The 18,493-nt window shown below is 37.6% G+C and overlaps 1 protein-coding gene across 1 annotated transcript in view; it reads left to right on the top strand.

Annotated features, from left to right (window-relative positions):
* Positions 1-1,021: 1,021 nt before the first annotated feature.
* LOC104617628 (tolloid-like protein 1) overlaps positions 1,022-18,493 on the top strand; it is a gene marked incomplete at both ends in the record, with an annotated part of 28,195 nt that continues 10,723 nt past the window's right edge. Inside the window, 4 exons of the mRNA XM_010282990.1 lie at positions 1,022-1,102; positions 3,374-3,526; positions 5,555-5,672; positions 16,910-17,088. Of these exons, the coding sequence (XP_010281292.1) occupies positions 1,022-1,102; positions 3,374-3,526; positions 5,555-5,672; positions 16,910-17,088 (531 nt within the window). The remainder of the gene's footprint in view (positions 1,103-3,373; positions 3,527-5,554; positions 5,673-16,909; positions 17,089-18,493) is intronic.

Below are 18,493 nucleotides of genomic sequence, written 5' to 3'. Positions count from 1 at the left end.
TATTGAAAGTTTTTTGTGGGAAGTTGGGAAAGGTCTTTTTAGTGGTGGCTGGAGGTTTCAATGGTCCTTTTATTTCTATCTTTTTATTTTTTGCTGTAGTTTGAAAAAGTGGTTTTGAAAACCCTCTTGTCACAACCTACTACAAACTTCTGAAAATGACAAAACTTGCTGAACAATTTTGAATAATTTATTGACTAGTGCAGCATTATCAGTGTTTTTTCTTCTGGTTTACTGATGTTTGCAAAGGCACTTGCAGCCACAAAAGGATTACAGGTGAAGAGTGTGTGGTAGAGGCATCAAATGTATACTCCTCTGTAATGGGTTGCGTTTCTGTAAACGGCATGGTAAATGTTAAAATAAATTACTCGTTAGCTTAATTTTCCTGCTCATTGATCACTGAAATGACACCGGCATATATGCCTGCAAGGTCTTACTGCAATATACACCGGCATGTGATGTTTCAAAGCCTTTAGAGTGCGTTGGACATCTATTTGCATGCTGACAAAGAAAACCAAATCCTTCATGGTAAAATCAGCCATATTAAGTTTGTATCAGTGGTGTTGTTTTTTTTCTGATGAAACTTTGGGTGCTTGCTTTCCCTCTTTCCCCTCCCTTGAAATGTGTAGATTATGGCATGCATTCAGGAAATTTCTGTGAGAGTAAGGCTTTTGGCTGTCAATCAATATGGCTCTGAGGATGTCAAGGTCACCAGGAAGAAAAAAAGCTCCAAATAATAATTAGATGATGTAATTGTCATGACTTGTCTGAATAACAAAGACATGTTGGCTTACATTCTGGAATGTACATTAGAATATATTTCAGTTAAAAATGTGTTTTTATTTCATTGTCAAGAATACTTAAAGAATTTGTGAGTCATTGAAGTATGTTAAACTTTAAGACGCATTGCAGTTTTTACGGGGTATTTTCTAATCTCTCCAGGCTATATAGTTGCTGTAGGTGTAAGATTTCATGTTTTTAACTTCTGTAAAAATCCTCTTTTTTTTTTTTCTTCTTTCTAAAGGTGGCTTTGGAGAACATGGAATGTCAAAAAAACGAGGTGCCCTCTATCAGCTTATAGACAGGATAAGAAGATTTGGCTCTGGTATTTTCACTGTTTAAATTAGCAGGTTGCCTGATGTGATAACGTATCACGAACATTGATGTCGATAGTACTTTAACACTTTAAAGCCTTTCTGCATTACTATTGGCATAAACAAAATATAAAATAAAAAGTACAAAAATGGTAATGAAGAGATTAGCTCATTGTTGCATTTTCTTAGAGGTCTCTTTCCAGCATCCTTTCCAGCATCAAATCTGGAAGCTAAAATATGTAGTTTTAAATCTCGTATTAAAAATTCCTTAGCTTTTTTGTATGCCTGTGTTCACACTTATCAATTCAACTGGTATCAATACAATGTACTTTCAGTACAGGTAGGCTATGCTGCATAGCTGCTGATTTTGTTTGGGTTTTTTTTTGATTCAGTTGGGGCATCCTGATGATTCATACTGTGTTTGAAGCATTTATGGTGTGTTACTAATCATACTCTTGCCTGTATGAATGTAGTTGAATTCAGCAGGCTGTGTAAGTGGAATCCCCATTAATACTGGCTGAGGTTACTCGCCGTATGTGATGCAAGATGTCACTTTAATGTCATGAAACCTCAACCTTAAAAAGGAAAATATGTGAAACTCCATTGTAATCACACCACATTATGTCTAAATGCATCACTGCATATCTTGTAAGATTAACCAGAGCACAGTAACTGCCTTTGCAGATGTGCTCTGGTATATAGTCTTCATTCCTTGTAAGAGAATTACAATTTCAGTATTGCATAAATGCTTGTCATCTTTTGCATGCAATTTGGCATAAATTTCTTACTTCTAGTTCAAAAGAAAGTTGATAAAAAGAATTTTGAATGGTGAAACATCTATATTAACATGTGACGTGGTTCAGTAATGACTGCATATTAAATGTAGCAATAGGGGTTTTTTTCTGAAGTTTCTACCTGTATTGTAGACTGTTGGGTAATTCTCATTTACACACTTCTTGAATTACAAGAATAAGTTATTTGCTTTACCTGAGTGGTTTTTTAAAACTCTGAAATTTTCTGTATCATTCCCGACATAATTTGAATTACATGTTAGTTGTTACAAAGGCAGGTTTTTCTTCCTGTGCATCAAGACCTTTCTCCCTGCCTGGTGCTGTAGCTTCTTCCCTTTCTTCCTTCTGCTGCTCTCCCAGCCCTGGGGCTATGCCAAGATACTGTAGCATGATTCTGCCCTGGAGTGCTCCCTGATTCTGGCATAGCCATTAACTCAGGTGGAACTGGTCACAGGGGGTACTCACAGGGGCAAGGTGTAATCATCAGTGAGGAATAAGACTTCAACCCCACTGGGTAGGATTTGTTGATCACTTTTCAAATGATCCACTTTAATCGGCTGCCCTGATGTGCATGCTAACTTATAAATTGCTTCAGAAGCAGCATCTGTTACGGTGTGCAAGTCCTTGTCTAACTAGCCTTATCCTCTTCTGTTGTCACGGTATGTTTCAGCTGATTTGGGAAAAATTTGCCTGTAACGGGATGAATGGTTGTAGTATCTCTGAAAATAATAACATTTTTTGGTCTTGTAAAGAAATTCCAGCCACGAGTAATACTTATTGCTAGGGTTCCAAAAACTCGTTTAGGAAAAATGTATATTTGTATCCTGAAGTGTTGTAGGGTTACTATCAAAATGAAAGTCACATTTTCACCTGAAAATGTATCTACTGATATAGATACAGATGATGGAGATTGGAGGGAGTAATGACCCTCTCTAACTTTTTCCTTGTGTATACAACTTTGCAAATAATTTATCTTTTTTTTTTCCTTGTAATTCTTGGTAATAAAAGCCAATCTAATACTTTAAGGACTTCTTTCTGTCCAGTGCTTTAAGGATGGTCATACGCTTGGTTTTTGCAGATCTTGCAGTAAAAATGAAAAGGACAGTGAATGCCTTGATTGCTTTGGGTCTGTGCAAAGTCTTTTTTCCTTTGCTGGAAAAAATCCTAATTTATTAAAAAAAAAAAAAACACAGGGAGTGTGACTTCTTTAAAAAAAAAATATTATTATTATTAAATGAGAAGATGTAGATGAAAGTATGCAACGTGCCTTCAAATTGATAAATATATGTTCAAATTGTTACTGTAAATATGTTTTAAAAATGAAGATTTAGACTCTTAATTTCAAACATTTCTCAGAAAAACTAAGTTGTGATAGACTGTTGCATAACAATGTCCTGAAATAATGAAATAATCTGACTTTGACCTGCTGGAAAATAACTGTTTTCTTTTGCGTGTGTGTGATCTTATTCAGTGTTTTAATTATCGTTACAGGCTTTGAGCAAAATAATACATCTAAAGGAAGAACTACTGTAAAATTCTCAGGGAAAAATGAGAAAAACCGATTTCCCAGAGCTGCTACATCACGAACAGAAAGAATATGGCCAGGGGGTGTCATTCCATATGTCATAGGCGGAAATTTCACCGGTAAGCTTTGTGCTTTGGATGGGGAGAAGGAATATGCATTTTTTTTAATTGCCCCCCTTTTTTTTTTTTCTTAAAGCCAAGTGATACTATGGATGTCAGTAGAAGGTTTTCTGTTGGATTGGGCCTGAAATACACTTGTTCTGAAAATATTAGTCATACTTCCAAAAAAATTGTTCCCAAAGGCAAGATACATAATAAAAGTATATAACTATGTTTTAGAAAGGGAAGAGTCTTTGTTCTTTGCTTAATATTTCTTGTTGCATGTTTGTTTTCAAGACCCTAAGTAGCAGAATATCATGAAATCTGTTTTTGAAAAAATGCAGGATATTTAGAACAAGAATATAATTAATTTAACTGGTGCAACGTGTTCTGCTAAACTGATTTCATTCAACAAACTGACTCAAATGTGTTTTGTAATTCCTCAGTTTGGTTTTCAGATGGATACACACAGATGTTATATATGACAAGAGGAAATTCTGGCTTCAAAATATATAGAATTCTTAGCAGAAAACTGTAGAAAAAGTTTAAAACGTTTGTTATCCTTGAAAAATGTAAATGGATATGTAAATGTAAATCAATGTGTATATGAGAGGTAAATTAAAAGAAAAAGGGAGAGAGAAAAGCAAAAATGGATGGGAAAAGATATGTAGTAACATCTTATTTATTTTGCACAATAATATTGGGAACCAGAAGAAACATGCAAATGCTCATACAGTGTATGTGTATGTATATGGAAAAAACAGTGTCATTCCTTTCAAACTGACAGCTACAGTCAAACTTTTAGTTTGGGTATTTACATAGTGCTATACCAAATGTGACCTTTGCTTTAGGATTACCATCTTCTGGAATAATGGTAGTAAACTAAATGAAAGCATATCATGTTCAACATTTTACCTTTTTCATAATGAAAGACAAATTCTAAGGCTTAGCAAACATTGCTTAAAGATAAAAGAAAAGGGCAAGATGGGATGAAATAACCTTTATTTTTAGGATCCTGACATGATTTGACCTTGCTATTTGCATGAACTTTGAGGTTTTGTCGTCTTTAAAGTTGTATGTGGTTTGGGTTTTTTTTAAGTTGTCCTATGCTGTAACATGCATCTTGATGCATTTCTGCTAGCAAATTAATGCCAAATAGTACCATTCTTTGTGGATTTCTAGCTCAGAAGCAATACAGCTATATTTTCAGACAGTGCCTCTAATAAGCAAGATTAATAAGCCTTGTCAGGCAATAAAATTACATTGCTATACTATCTGAAGTACTGTACGCTAGCTGGCTTTGTGTTCTGTGGCGAGAGCTGGCCTTTCTGCTTCTAGAGTGTAGTTTTGATTATTTCTGAATGTGTTGCTCATTTTTAAAACAAATATCTAGGTATGCTTAGTATTGTACTAAATTAAGGTTTTCCCCCTATTTGGTAGATCATTAGATTGCTGAAAGATTTTAGTGGAAAGAAGTGGAAACTGGTCCCTGTTCAGGAGAGCATTATTAAAATCAAGTGCTTTGACTGGTATGCCTGTTTACATGGCTTAGCTTAAACTGGTCTCCAGATTTGAAGAGTGTAGGATTTTTTTTTTTTCCCCCCCCTCCCTTCTGGCTAGATAGCTAGGATCCAGAGTTCCTCAATTTTCTTTTTTTTTTTTTCTCCTCCCTTTCCTTTTTTTTTCTCCGATGTGGTCTACTTGATAATTTCTGGGAAATTGCTTTGCAAGTGTTATGCTAATGCAGGCACATAAGCAACACTATGTTTCTTCTGCTGTATTCCTCTGGTGTAACATAGCTGTGCTTTTTATTGCAGGCTTTATGTTTGCTAGAGTGCATCAGGCAGTAGTGGTCCCGCTGCAGGCAGATATGTTATGATGAGCTGATGGTCTCCTTTAATTGGAGTCTGGCAGTACATGGGGCTTTGGTGGACTTCATGGTCCAGTGACTCCTTCCAGGCCTATATTCGTAGTATGGAAATCTGATATTAAGGAACAAGACACAGTTAGAAAAGTCTCTTACTTCATCTCATACACTTATTCTTCCAGGCACCCAGCGCGCCATGTTCAAACAGGCTATGCGGCACTGGGAAAAGTACACGTGTGTTACGTTTATTGAACGGAGCGATGAAGAAAGTTATATTGTATTTACATACAGACCGTGTGGGTAAGTGTGTATGTACGGTAACAGATACTTGTGCTTTCAATGTTTGGCCACATTTGTCAGCTTTGCAGCTATAAGTGAACATACGCTTCGCAGGAAAATGGATAGAAAATGAAGTAGTTACAGCATTTAAATGATACGTGTGATCTGCTTGGCTTTAGGTTCGTTGAAACCAGTAAGTGTAGTAACTTTTGGAAGCTATGCCTCTTGGTTTATTTCTAGATAAAATGATCTTGCTATATATACGTAGACATGAAGCTTTTATGTTTGGCTTTCTGTCATGCTTTTAATATTTATATATATTTTTCTAAAGATATTTCAGGCTTGTTGTTTGTTTATTCTTAGCCTTCTCCATGTCACATGTTTACTGCCGAATTATGTATGGAAGTCTATCCCATATTCCTTTTCCAGATTAATTGTTGTTAATTGTAATTTTAACTCTCCTATTCTTAGACTGTCCTTGCCCAGATGTGTTTAACCCCCAAATTCATGACCGTTTTGGAAACTCCTTCTTCCAGGTCACTGATGTGTAAAAGCGAACAAAACCAGTTTTATTACTCATTAGTGCAGCTTTCCATTAATCAGCATGTTCCATCTTCAGATATTTCTGCTCACAAATGACTCAGTCAGCTGTGTTATTTATTCCACTCAGAATTCTTGATTTTATATAGTGGTCAGTAAGCTTCCCGAGTGCACCATGTTCACTTTCCAAAAAGAGTGCTCACTCCCTATGGAAGTACTGTACTTCTCATTATCACCTTCGGTTTGGGTTGTAAGCCCCCCACTGAACAGCTGTCTGCCTTGCTGACTTTCTGATCGATGAACACTTTGCATGCCTACTTTTGAATTTTTTTGGGATAAGGTTGTGAAAAGAAGTTTTGGGGCTTCCTTGTGTTTTAGGAATGATCCTGAATGCACTTAATTATAGCCCATAAAATTACATGTAGACTTACCTGTTTATATTACCCCTGATGTTCTTCTAAGGCATAGGACAATGTAATTAAACCCCACTCCTAGGCCATATTAAGAAAGGCACTGCCTTTGCCTTGGAAAGTCTCTGAGCCACAGATCCTTGCAGTCGGTGAGCTTGTTCTGTGGGAGCGCCTGTGAACTTGCCTGTCACATTCTTGTGCTCCCGTGGGTCTTCTGTAGACCCCTATTAGAAGCAGTGCCAAGTGAAATGCACTTTTGTTCTGGCCCAGCGTGTCTATTATTTTAGTTAACGATGCAAGCCGTGAGGTAGGATTCGAGGATACTGACAGCTGGAAGCAGAGAATAATCGTGATGGTGTCCTGCACTCACGGAGGTAGAAAGCAACGTGAAATTAAACAGGAGACTGAAAGGTATAAGTGGTCTCAGGCACTTTAGAAAGAGAAGTGTGGTGGTATCTACAGAGATCTTGGTTTCATGAAAAATTAATTCTACAACTTCAAAGTGCCCAAAGCCAAAGGACAGAAAACCTCTCCAGCCAAAGCACTGTTCTTTAGACTGATTGATGCTTCATGAGATCAAGTCACTTTAGGGTGAAGGTTGGATTATAAGATTACGAAACCCGAAGACTGGAATATACTCAATATCTACCTTCAAAGTCACCATTATCCTTTACAGTTAATGTTTTATTGGTGGGTACTTTACAAATAATTTACAAAGGCTGTAACAAGCTTAAAATAAAAACAAGGAAAAGCGAAAGGCTATGAACAATCCACCAGTGATGAACAAAACCAGCTAAACAGAAGGGGCAGTTGAATAACTTTTTTGGGGTCCCGAATCCATAAGCCATTTCCGGAAGAGCCAGATAAATAAGAACTTGTCTTCTCTGAGTGAATAGGAGCCATTGTGCACTAACCAACAGCATATAGTGCTGATGCAGGATTTTCCGTGGAAAGACCCCAGACAAAAGTGACACCAAATCATCTGCAGACACTTTCTGCTACACGGCCAGTCGCGTTGAAATTAATCTCAGTTCTTTCCCACAGCACCCTGCTGTGTTTGGTTTGTTAGCACATTGTGTCATTATTGTTTGCAGTACCATGGCAGCTAACGTTCACAGATGAGAGAGACTTTATTGTACTTAGCACTGTTCAAATTAAAAACTAAATGATAAACCCTGCGCCAAAGAGCACACAGTCAAAACATAACACATTTAATGAAACGGAAAGTGGATATGGTCATACGTGTGGAAATTCAAGTGGCAATATCTACAAACGTCTCAGATGACAGCATTAGCACACTAGCAAGTGAAGTGTTATTGAGCCTTTGTAAACATTAAGGATATTTTGAAGGAGCATAATGCATTACTTCTTGCAGCAGTTCATGGGAAGCTCCTCCCAGAAGGGCAGTGATGAAAAAAGCATATTTGAAATATAGCAGCTGGTTATCAGAGATACATGACCTTCCTAAAGTTGAGAGTTTATATGTCAACAATGAACGAGAGATAAGTTTTGATTATCGTAGACCTATAGGACTGCAAGGGGTCTCAGAAAGATGTCTAATGTATTCTTAAGAGAGAAACAGCTATACCTAAGTCACTGTTAATATATGCTTGTCTAACTTGTTTCTAAAAACATGCAAAAATGAGTGCTTAACAGCCTTGTTAGGAAATATATTGCTTCAGTTTCCTTACTATAAGAAACTTAGGAAGTCCGAGGCAGTATTTTTGGTCATAGCTAAAACAGATATTTCTTGTTGCAATTAAAGTACTTTAACTATTTTTCCTGCTCACATGGCCGTAGAAAGTAAATTATTCCTCTTTTTTTTGAAGGAATTTATTAGATACTTTGAGACTGTTGTTATGTCCACTCTCAGTTCTATTCTCTTTGAGGCTAGAACGTGTCTAATTCATTTAAACTTTCCTGGTAAGTTGTGTTTCCTAGGCCTTTGATCACTTCGTTATTCTCTTTGAGATTCTTTTCAACTAGTCCACATCTTTCTTAAAATTGAGGACCCAAAACTAGGATGTGTTTGTCCAGATGAATCATTACTTCTGCTGAGCCAGTGTTAGGGCTAATTCTTATATCTTGAAGTCTCTCCTTCCACTTAGGTACCTAACCATGATGCCTCCTTGCTTCTCAAGAGCTGCCACGTTTGACTTGTGGTCGGTTGGGTTGTGACTCAGAATAAGAGCCAGAGTTATTTCCAGAGCACTGACACCCCATCACTCATTCCAGTGTGTGCCATATTTTGTACATCTTGGGACACTAAATAATGCTGTATTTCCCTTTTCAGACCTCTCCTCTAATCTGTTAAAGTTGCTATCAATTCCAGGCTTGTCTTCATGGTATTTAGCAGTGTTTTCTCAGACTTCAAGCTTAAAGAGTATCTTCTCTATCTTCACTTCATATAATATTCCAACAAACTGTATTACCCACTTTATATCAGGGTTCTTTAGTTTACTTATGCAAAGCTTGCGTGGAAAAATGTCAAAAGCTTTACAGCTGGATTCTTCCTTCCCATCAGAATAATTTCATCTGATGCAGTCTTAAACTAAAATTATTTGTCATCATGTCTTGTTTGTTTAACCTGATTTTGAGAACAGTTAATTATTGAAATATTGTTTCTTAGTACAGCTGAAGCACTTACTTAGTAGTCTGAAATTTTGTAATTACTGACAGTCAATTGTACTCATTGTCTGCAGACGTGAGAATACGAATATAGTATTAAGATACTGCTGTTTATGATTCATCTACCAAAGCAGTGTACGTTGGCATTAATATCTATTACATCAAATATTTATGCAGCTAGTTGATTAGTACAAGTAAAACTAATCTGTAAACCGGATCAAAACACTGTAGTGTGTAGTGAACCTACTGCTTTTTTATCCTTACGTTTCTTCCTATCGGATGGCAGGTGCCTGAAGACACATTCAGTATACTTCTCTGTATGGAAAGCCAAAAAAGGGGTCAGCAAACTGGAATGTCCTCTAGTCACATGGTCTTAATAAATATCACTGAGTACAAGATCTAGCTTCTTTTTATGTAGTGAGACAAAAAAGAACAATTAGTCATATTGTTCTGGCGCGTCAGCATGCCTTTGATCTGACTTTGTGGCAATTTTTGTTCTCCACCAGAAGACTTAAGTACTTTTAATGACAAACTTTAGATGACTTATTACAATCACTGCTGTATGCTCCTGTATGGGTATTTGACAAAGCTGTCTGTGATACAGGAAAAACAGATCTCTTTCATGTGCTTCTCCAACCATTGTAGACTGAACAGCTTCTGAATGTTTTAATGTTGTTTGAACTTGCTAGTATATTAAATAGACATTACAGGCAAGTTCTTAAAGTTGGTGAAACAGGTAAATTCATTCCCCGAGGTACACTTTTGAAGCATCTTTTAGCTTTAAGAAGGATTACATGTTATAGAAGATGCTCAATCACTTTTATGGAATGAGAAGAAATTCAGAATTGTACTAAATAATCTGCGGCATTCGGGCTGACTTATGCTCTCAGGTGGAAACTGTCTCTAGCAGGTGGCACACTTGCTGCCCACAGCAGTTGACACAACTTCTCTGCTGGTTGTGGCATGACCTGCAGGGTGCGTGCGACTGAGGTGTAGGTGACCAGCTGCCGTAGTGTCAACCACGGCGCATTAACATAAACTGAGGGGTGATTTATGTTAATACACTGGGATAGGCATCTGTTAACTGAGGAATGGACTCAGCTGGCTGTTCTTTATAATATCGGGATGGTTGTCTTCACTGAGCAGGTGAAGAAGCAGCAGCCGCTTCTGCCGTTGCAACAGGTCCTCTTAGGACAGTGAATCAGAACATTTGGTAACTACAACTGTGGTGATCCCTGACAATAAGCAAATTCATCAAGCCGGGTCATAGCCAATACCTCCTTTGTACAGAATAAGTTATAGCTGTGATCGAAGGAGGGGTTTTTTTCACCAAGGTAAAAAAACTCTGCTTCTTGAGTGAGATTTTGTTCATGAATTTTGTGAACTTCTTTCTTTTGCTTTGTGATGATATGCAGCCTTAGTATGCCTATGAAGTTCTGCAATTTTTTATCCACAACCTTACACAGTCAGTGCCATGGCAAGCTCATGTTTGTGGTCTATGAGGATTTTTATATTATCATGGTCTGAAGAGTGCAGCTTTTTTAAAAAGTGCAACATTGACCCCACCTAGTTCTCTCTTCCTTCATATTAATTTAAGAGCATTTTTGACAGTAGCTGCGTTACTTAAAAGAATGAGTATATTATTCCAGTCTTTTCACTTTCTTTCTGTCATTTGTTTCTCTTTGCTCGCCATCATTGATCAGCTAGACTGATTAAATGGAATTAAGAGATTCATAAATAGTTACTGTCTCCAAGTGCTGTCTGGTGCAATAAAGATTAAAGAGATGAGGTGCTTTAAAGGTTGCCAGCTGACTCAATTTAAGGGGCATGACAAATGCTCATACAGCACAGAGAAATCTTGGCTTTTTGCCAAACACACCTGGGGTCAAACCCATGATACAGCAAATAAATTTCCTTCATAGATTTATTTATTTACTTTGATTTTCCTTACCCTTTGACTTGGTGCAATTGTTGAAGTGATCAGAATCTTATAGCTTAATTGGATAAATCTGGTGTGCTTGACATGACACTCAACCTAGCAAATCCTAATGACCTTCTATGAGTGTGCACTGCTGTTGTTATTTTAAGACTTGGTGTTAATTCTAATTTTCTTTGGCATGTAAAGAAACACTCAATAAATTTGTTTATACTTTCTGGGAGGTACTTGAAATCTGTCGAGTAACCAGTGTAAGGGAATTACCATACTCCTCTGGCTGCTTTTATTTAGGATCAGGCCAGCGTTAAAAAATATAATTCACAATGTGTTGGGTTTCAGGTGCTCAGTGTTAGACAACCTAGAGGAATATTATGTAAAAGATTGCAGTTAAATTTTCTCTTCTGAAAAGAAAACATCTTTCAAATGTGTGAGACGAGGTACCTAAAGTCACTATACACATTTGACAATGCCCAACTTCTCTTGTTTTTTATGACTAGAATAGTAAAATGTCAAATGATTTTTGAAAATGCTGAAAAAATCTATCTGATTTATGAAATACCACTAAAAACTTTCAGAGGTGATCTTAAGCACCTCCATTTTCAAGAAACAATCAACTTTTTGGTATTGTTAATTGTATTCAGTAAAATGGTTAATTAGGTATTTATTTACCATATTTTCTTATAAAAACAAATTGTATTAATAACTTAATGTGTTATGGTAGCCATTTTGCTGTTCTGCTATTCTTGCACTGCTATTGCCTGACCTTTTCCAAGTTACAGTGCACAGCCTTAAAAGGTTAAATCCTCTTTTGTTCTAAATGAAGTAAAAAAGACAGGAAGAGGCAGACTGTAGTTAAATTCTTGCTTTATTCTTTTGCCCTTGTTGTGAATAGTATCAATAAAAGCAGAGCTGGAGACACCAGAGCGGGTACTATTTGGAATAATTATTTATTATTTTTTCACTTTTTCAGGTGTCACTGTACAAAAAATATATTGAAAAATCTATGGAAACTTTTAAACCACTAAATATGTCTTTGCTAGTTGAAGCATGTAATGTACATGAAGTCAATAACATAAGCATGTGAAAACTATTGAAATTGTATTAAGTATTCTAGAACCTACAGTCTTAATAACCTATTGATTTCCTCTAAGCTATAAACATGGATTCATGTGTTTTAGTTCTGCATTGCAATTTTTCTCTATAGAATTTCCACACAGTGGTAAACATGAAGGCTCAGCAGAAGTGTTTAAACTGTTTTAAACTAAAGGATTTGTTCTGCCTTTTCATAATTATGTGTGGTTATCCTAACTTTATTCTCATCAATCTTTTGCACTGCTGTCTTGTGTTGTGTTCAGATCATAAAGGTTTTGAATTACAAATTAAATTGCAGGATTTAAACAAGTGTGTTTAAACATGTTGAGTTTCCAAGGTGTATTTTGCAGGATTATAGACGAATGGAAAACTAGATAGGTTAAAATTGGTTGTGTGGTTGGGCTTGGGTGGTTGTCGTTAATGGCTTGAACTCAGACTGTGACTGAAAGTGCAGTATCGCAGGGGTCTATTCTGGGACCTGTCCTTTTTAACATCTTTATCAATGACCCATGAAGAGGTGATGGTGCATGCTCTCATCAAGACTGCAGATGATACCAAGCTGGGGGGACCAGATGATAGGCTCTATGGCAGAGCTGCCATGCCGAGGGACCCAGGCAGACTGGAGGAACTGACAAGTTGGGGGGACTGATAAGTTGGGGACTGCTGGGCTGGGGAGCAGCTCTGTGGAGAAGGCCATGGGGCAGTGAGCTGGGCAGTGTTGCCATGGGTCCTGGCAACAAAGGCTGCCAACAGCGTCTGGGGCTGTGTGAACAGAAGCGCAGCTGGTGGCTCAAGGGAAGGTCCATCTCTGCTTGCCACTTGCTACGTTACAGATAGACCCTACACCCAATTGTTGGCTCCCAGTACAAGAAAGATATTAATAACCTGGAAAGACTTAAGCACAGGACTGCCAAGATGCTCAGGAACTGTAACACTTGCCCTGTGAGGAGATGCTGAGGGTCCAGGGTTTGCTCAGTAGGAGAAGAGGTGTCTTTAGGGGGACCCAGCAGCAGCCCCCAGTTCCTACGGGAGGGGAAAAAGAAGAGGGAGCCAGGCTCTTCGCATTCATGCTTGGTGGGAGAGTACAAGGTGACAGGCATAAGCTGAAGAAGGAGAGAATCAGACTGGATATAAAGAAGAAATTTTTCACAGTGTGGACAACCCAGCATTGGAGCAGGTTGTTCAGAGGTGCTGTGCTGTCTCCATCCTTGGAGGTTTTCAAAACCCAACTGGATAAAGACCTGAGCAACCCTGGTCTAACCTCATATTTGATCCTGCTTTGAGCAGAAGGATGAACTGGAGACCTCCAGAGGTCCTTTCCAATGCGAATTATGCAAGAATTGGTGGAATTTAATCCATATTTAGTAGTCTGTAATGTCAGTTTTCCCAGACTGCATGCATTTTATGCTTTTCTATTTTTAAAACAACCATCAGGCATTGTCAGTGCCTTTTATCTCTTTGCACAAGTTAAGGTCAGTATAGCATAATTACCATAATGATGTACATGACCTTAACATAGGTAGAAAACCCTAACTCTAAGTTCACCTAGTATGGAATTGGTGACTTGCTTTCACAGAATGTGGATTACTTCATCTGATTGACTCTTGTGTTTTCTACCACGGCTGCCTGTAGACTGCCAAGGCAAATGTCACATCTTAGTCCTTACTTCAAAGTGTTCAAAGATAAGAATGTTTTCTAAAAGATTTGAAGTCTGGAACCTAGGAACGGTGTTTGACAAATTTAGTTAGTGTACATAATGCAGCTTTCTATGAGAGTGAATTGGGAATTCTATACTGAGGGTAGATGACCTTCAATGGCTTTTTAAATGAATGAACTTTTCTAAGAATGAAAAGTTACTGCAAATTCTACTACCTTTGGCTCAGAGTTCAAAGTGTGTACTCCAGCATTCCCTCTCTAACTGGATGGGACAGTAAATAACACTATGTGGGATGTTTAAAAAAAGCCCAAACAAATAACAAAAAACCTAAAACCTTCTTAAGGATCCAAACGCTTTTCTCCCACATGTGAGCACTAATGAATAAGACAGTGTATGAACTATGGTAATTTCCTTATTGCACAATAGGAACATATTCCAATAGGTGAGTGACTAGTGAAAGATAAAAACCTGGGTAAACTGATATTGAAAATATCTGTAGTGCCTTAATTATGTTTACATATTCACCTGTAGCCATAATATTTATTCTGCAAATATGCAGCCTGAAAAATACGTTCAGCAAAACCATGTCAGCGTGTCAGGTACAAAGGTGAAATCCACTGTGGAATCATTAGATAAAATGGTGTAACTACTCTAAATTTTTATTTTAATCTTATTTTTGCTACCTGTTGCTCCTTTTTATTATCTATGCTGTATTTTTAGGGCACATCTTAAGGTAGTTTTTTCCATTACTATTATTTATATCAGTGTTTCTATATCATAAATAATTTTGTGTTAATAAAGTTTATCTAGAGTGAGGGAAATAGAGCAACACACTGTGGTTTTTTATTTATTCATTTTTTTTTTACTGTGGTGTGGAATGGTAGCACATAAACCTGCAACATTGACAATGGCACAGAATTATAGCAAAGAGTCTAAATTGCCATTGTTTTCATTTACCTGCCTTGAAAAGAGCTATCAAGGGAAGACACCTTAAGAAATTAATTAAACATGATATTGCACAACTCTAGTGGAAGTACTGAGGCTGATTCAGTGCTTTGACCGAGAAAGGCGATTCATACCTATCCTTGGAACTATCAAAGCTGGAAGAAAAAAGTTAACTTATTTTGAGGGCAGGAATACTTGAGAAGCAGTTGAGATTGTGAGGAATGATTGTAATGTGAACAATAATTTTTTCCAACAGTATTTTCCAGATAGTGTCAAAATTCTTGATACAACCCTCCTAGACTGTTGTAGTAATATTTTCCTTTACGAAGTAACTTGTATGGCCTTTATAATTTTAAGATATTACTATAACTTTTTGGTATCTCTATCCTTGACTTCAACCATTAGTGTAAAATCAGTATATGCTTACTAAGAACAGGTATTGTGAGCTAAAATGCCATGGCTGTACTTCTCTAATATTCATATTTTAAAATTCTGGTTGTATTAGACACTTAACAAAAATCAATGAAGATGACCAACCAAGACTGACTGACAAGCCAAGTGAAAAGTCTCTTTGTCTCTACAAAACCTGAAAAGGAGAAACAAGCAAATATTGTTTGTAGAACTTAATCTGCTTATTGGTATTTCTCCCATAGCTGCTCTTCCTTTATTGCCCACAGAGGCATATGAAGGATAGGATCATTCGCCACACTAGCATTGACCTCCTCAAGGACCAAATGTCTTCTGCTATCTAAATGTTGCATCAGAAAACGCGGGTTTTTTTAAAAAAACAGGAGAGGAGGGAGACGGTGGAAGCAGAGGTGATCTGCTCAGCAAAATTCCATACCACCTGACAGACTGCAGAATTTACAGAGCAGAGATGGGAAATCAGACTTTTATTAGGGAATATAATGCTGGCTTGAAATATTTTAAGATCTTCAGAGGTGACAGAGAATCACCTTATGAGACTTGAAATTGTCTTCCATTTTGGTAGGATTTGCTTTACTCTCTCTCTTTTTGCTAGCATAGTCAGCAGACTTTTTTTTTCTAATCAAAAAGCAAACATCTCACCAAAGTGCTGACAGTATGAATGCTGAAAAGGGCATCTCTGTTCCGTAAGTTTACATTGGAATCATGGAAATGCAGCAGAACAGGAATGAAACGAGAGCTGTTGCAAAGTGGGTTTTTTGGGGGTTGTTTGTGTTGGGTTTTTTCTTGTGAAAATACGACTTTCTGGTAATAAGGTTCCTGTTACAAGAAAATAGGAGTGGGAGGGGAAAAAAAACGTTCGCACATATGCAGAGCATTCAGCCTCCTAATATACTGTTGTTGCAAATGATGTTTGCATCTTGCCCATAGCCAGAGAAACAAAATATGATAAGATGCACAGTGGCATCACAGGATTCCGCATCTCATTCAGGATATTTCCCTTCTGTATTCTCAACTGCATGGTAAATTAATCTTTTAAAGGACTATTTCACTGACATCATTTCTGCAGCCTTTATAGATGGAACTAATGATGTAGGGTGACTTTTCAGATCAAAATAAAGCAAACTTACCAGAACAGTGACCAAGAGGCTGGTGTGTGCTGTCAAGACACACAGCAGAATGTATGTCACAGAAGAAACCTTGCCTTTACTTACTCTTTCCGCTTCCCTCTGCATGGCTCTTGAGTGTGCGTGGTCAAAAACACAGTGATACGCGTGGGTGGAATGGTACTTCAGGCAACTTTATTTTTATTGTTTCTTTGGGTGAAAGAAGTTCCTGATTTCATTCTGAAATACAAGGCCACAAGTGACAATTCTGTTGATCACAGCTAGCATTTTTAAGAAGACCTTGAATAAAAAAACCCCACAGACATGTGTCCTTGATTAGGTATTCTGAATAATATGTTGCTCTTGCACTGGAGTTTGTGATACTGCAGAAATTGCATAGTGCATTGTTTTGCTGATTTTTTTAATAGAAATATTTTCTCATATTTTAACTGAATTTCCTATAAGGTTTGTAGAGATACACATGAAAACTTTTATTGGTGTTTGTATTTTAATTACAGGTGCTGTTCTTACGTGGGTCGGAGGGGAAATGGTCCTCAGGCTATCTCTATTGGCAAGAACTGTGATAAATTTGGTATAGTTGTCCATGAGTTGGGTCATGTGATAGGTTTTTGGCATGAACATACACGACCAGACCGTGATGACCATGTCACCATCATCAGAGAAAACATCCAGCCTGGTGAGATATTGTAATAAGTGGGGGTTTTTTTTGGAAAAAAAAAAAAAAGTTTATTTTGGTGTTTCCTTCATCTGTTCAACTCTCTTAAAACTGAATGCTGAATAGCAGGAATTAACTGAATAGCAGAAATGAGTATTTATGCCTGCTATTCCTCTTAGCTAGACTGATCTCAAATCTGATTCACAAATTAAATACTGCAGCTAAAATACAATCTTTTCTAAAGATCTGGCCAAGTAGCAAGCCATTAAGAAGTGCTGGCTAGAAGGAGAGAAGTAGTAACCATGCTCAAAAACTTTGAAGGAAGCCATTGCTCTTAAAGCCCTTTAAAAGTCATGTTTCTGTGCTTGAGAGAGAGCTTTTCTTTTATAGTTTTTACTGAATGATAAGTAGAAACACGTCAATAGCTTTTTAGCTGCTCAAGAGGTTTAGACCTGGAAGGCAAGCTGACGACCACGCATCTGTGACAAAGATGGGCACTGTTCCCACAGTTTCTAAATGACTCGTTCCGTATGGAGCTTGCAGCTTTAGCCAGTGGCCTTGGCGTTGTTGAGACAAAGCATCTGAGGAACCTGAGAACTTTAAACTGTGACCATCATCTCTTCATCAGTCTAGCTGTTGTGCCCACACTTGTGTTGTGTGGGCAAGATGGGAGGGAAGTAGACCGGTTTCATTTGCAATGTTCATAAATGTGCATGGTCTTTGTAAAACACTGATTTCTGACTTACGGGAATTCTCTGCTCACGAAGGGGTGAAATCAGAAATTGCTCAGTGGTAGCTTGGAGGATTTGTCTGTTCATATAGAACATGTTTTAAAACAAAATAGATTTGAGGTGCAATAAATCTTTACCACCTCAACTAGGACTTGGAAGGTGACTGGCAGCTGATACACCCTCCTATGAGTCTCTGAAGTCCTGGAGGGGAACATGCATCCAAGCCTGCCTTCTGTTCTCTCTGTGTCATTGACTTGTGTAGGTGCCATAAGTGGTTTTCCCCTATGCTTTTTCTGCAATGGGGAGAATCAGCTGGAGTGCCATCCTCAGCCTCCTGCTCTCTCCTTTCAGCTGTCTCTCTAGTTTCTGGCTGAAACTGCTTCTTCATCACCAAGACATTTGGGTTTTGTTATATTATGCAAATTAAGTTGTTTAATGATGTTAATGCCGCTGCAGTTTTTTTGCAAGACACCAATGGGAATATGATTTGGAGTAAGAGGTGCTTTGCATCTCTTAATACACTGACTAGGACAACAAACTTCTCGTCTGGAGTTATGAACTAAGTATAATTCTTTTGTTCCTCTTCTGTTTTCATGAAGTTGCAACAGCTGGCTCTTGAAAAATGTGACTTCGTAGTGTTTGTATGACATGGGGGCTCAGTGAGTAGCCTTTGCTGAAGCGAAGTCTCTTTAGTA

The sequence above is a fragment of the Phaethon lepturus genome, unplaced genomic scaffold, assembly GCF_000687285.1.
Source record: "Phaethon lepturus isolate BGI_N335 unplaced genomic scaffold, ASM68728v1 scaffold37132, whole genome shotgun sequence".
NCBI classification, from domain to species: Eukaryota; Metazoa; Chordata; class Aves; order Phaethontiformes; family Phaethontidae; genus Phaethon; species Phaethon lepturus.
This window is presented reverse-complemented; position numbering and strand designations above follow the sequence as displayed.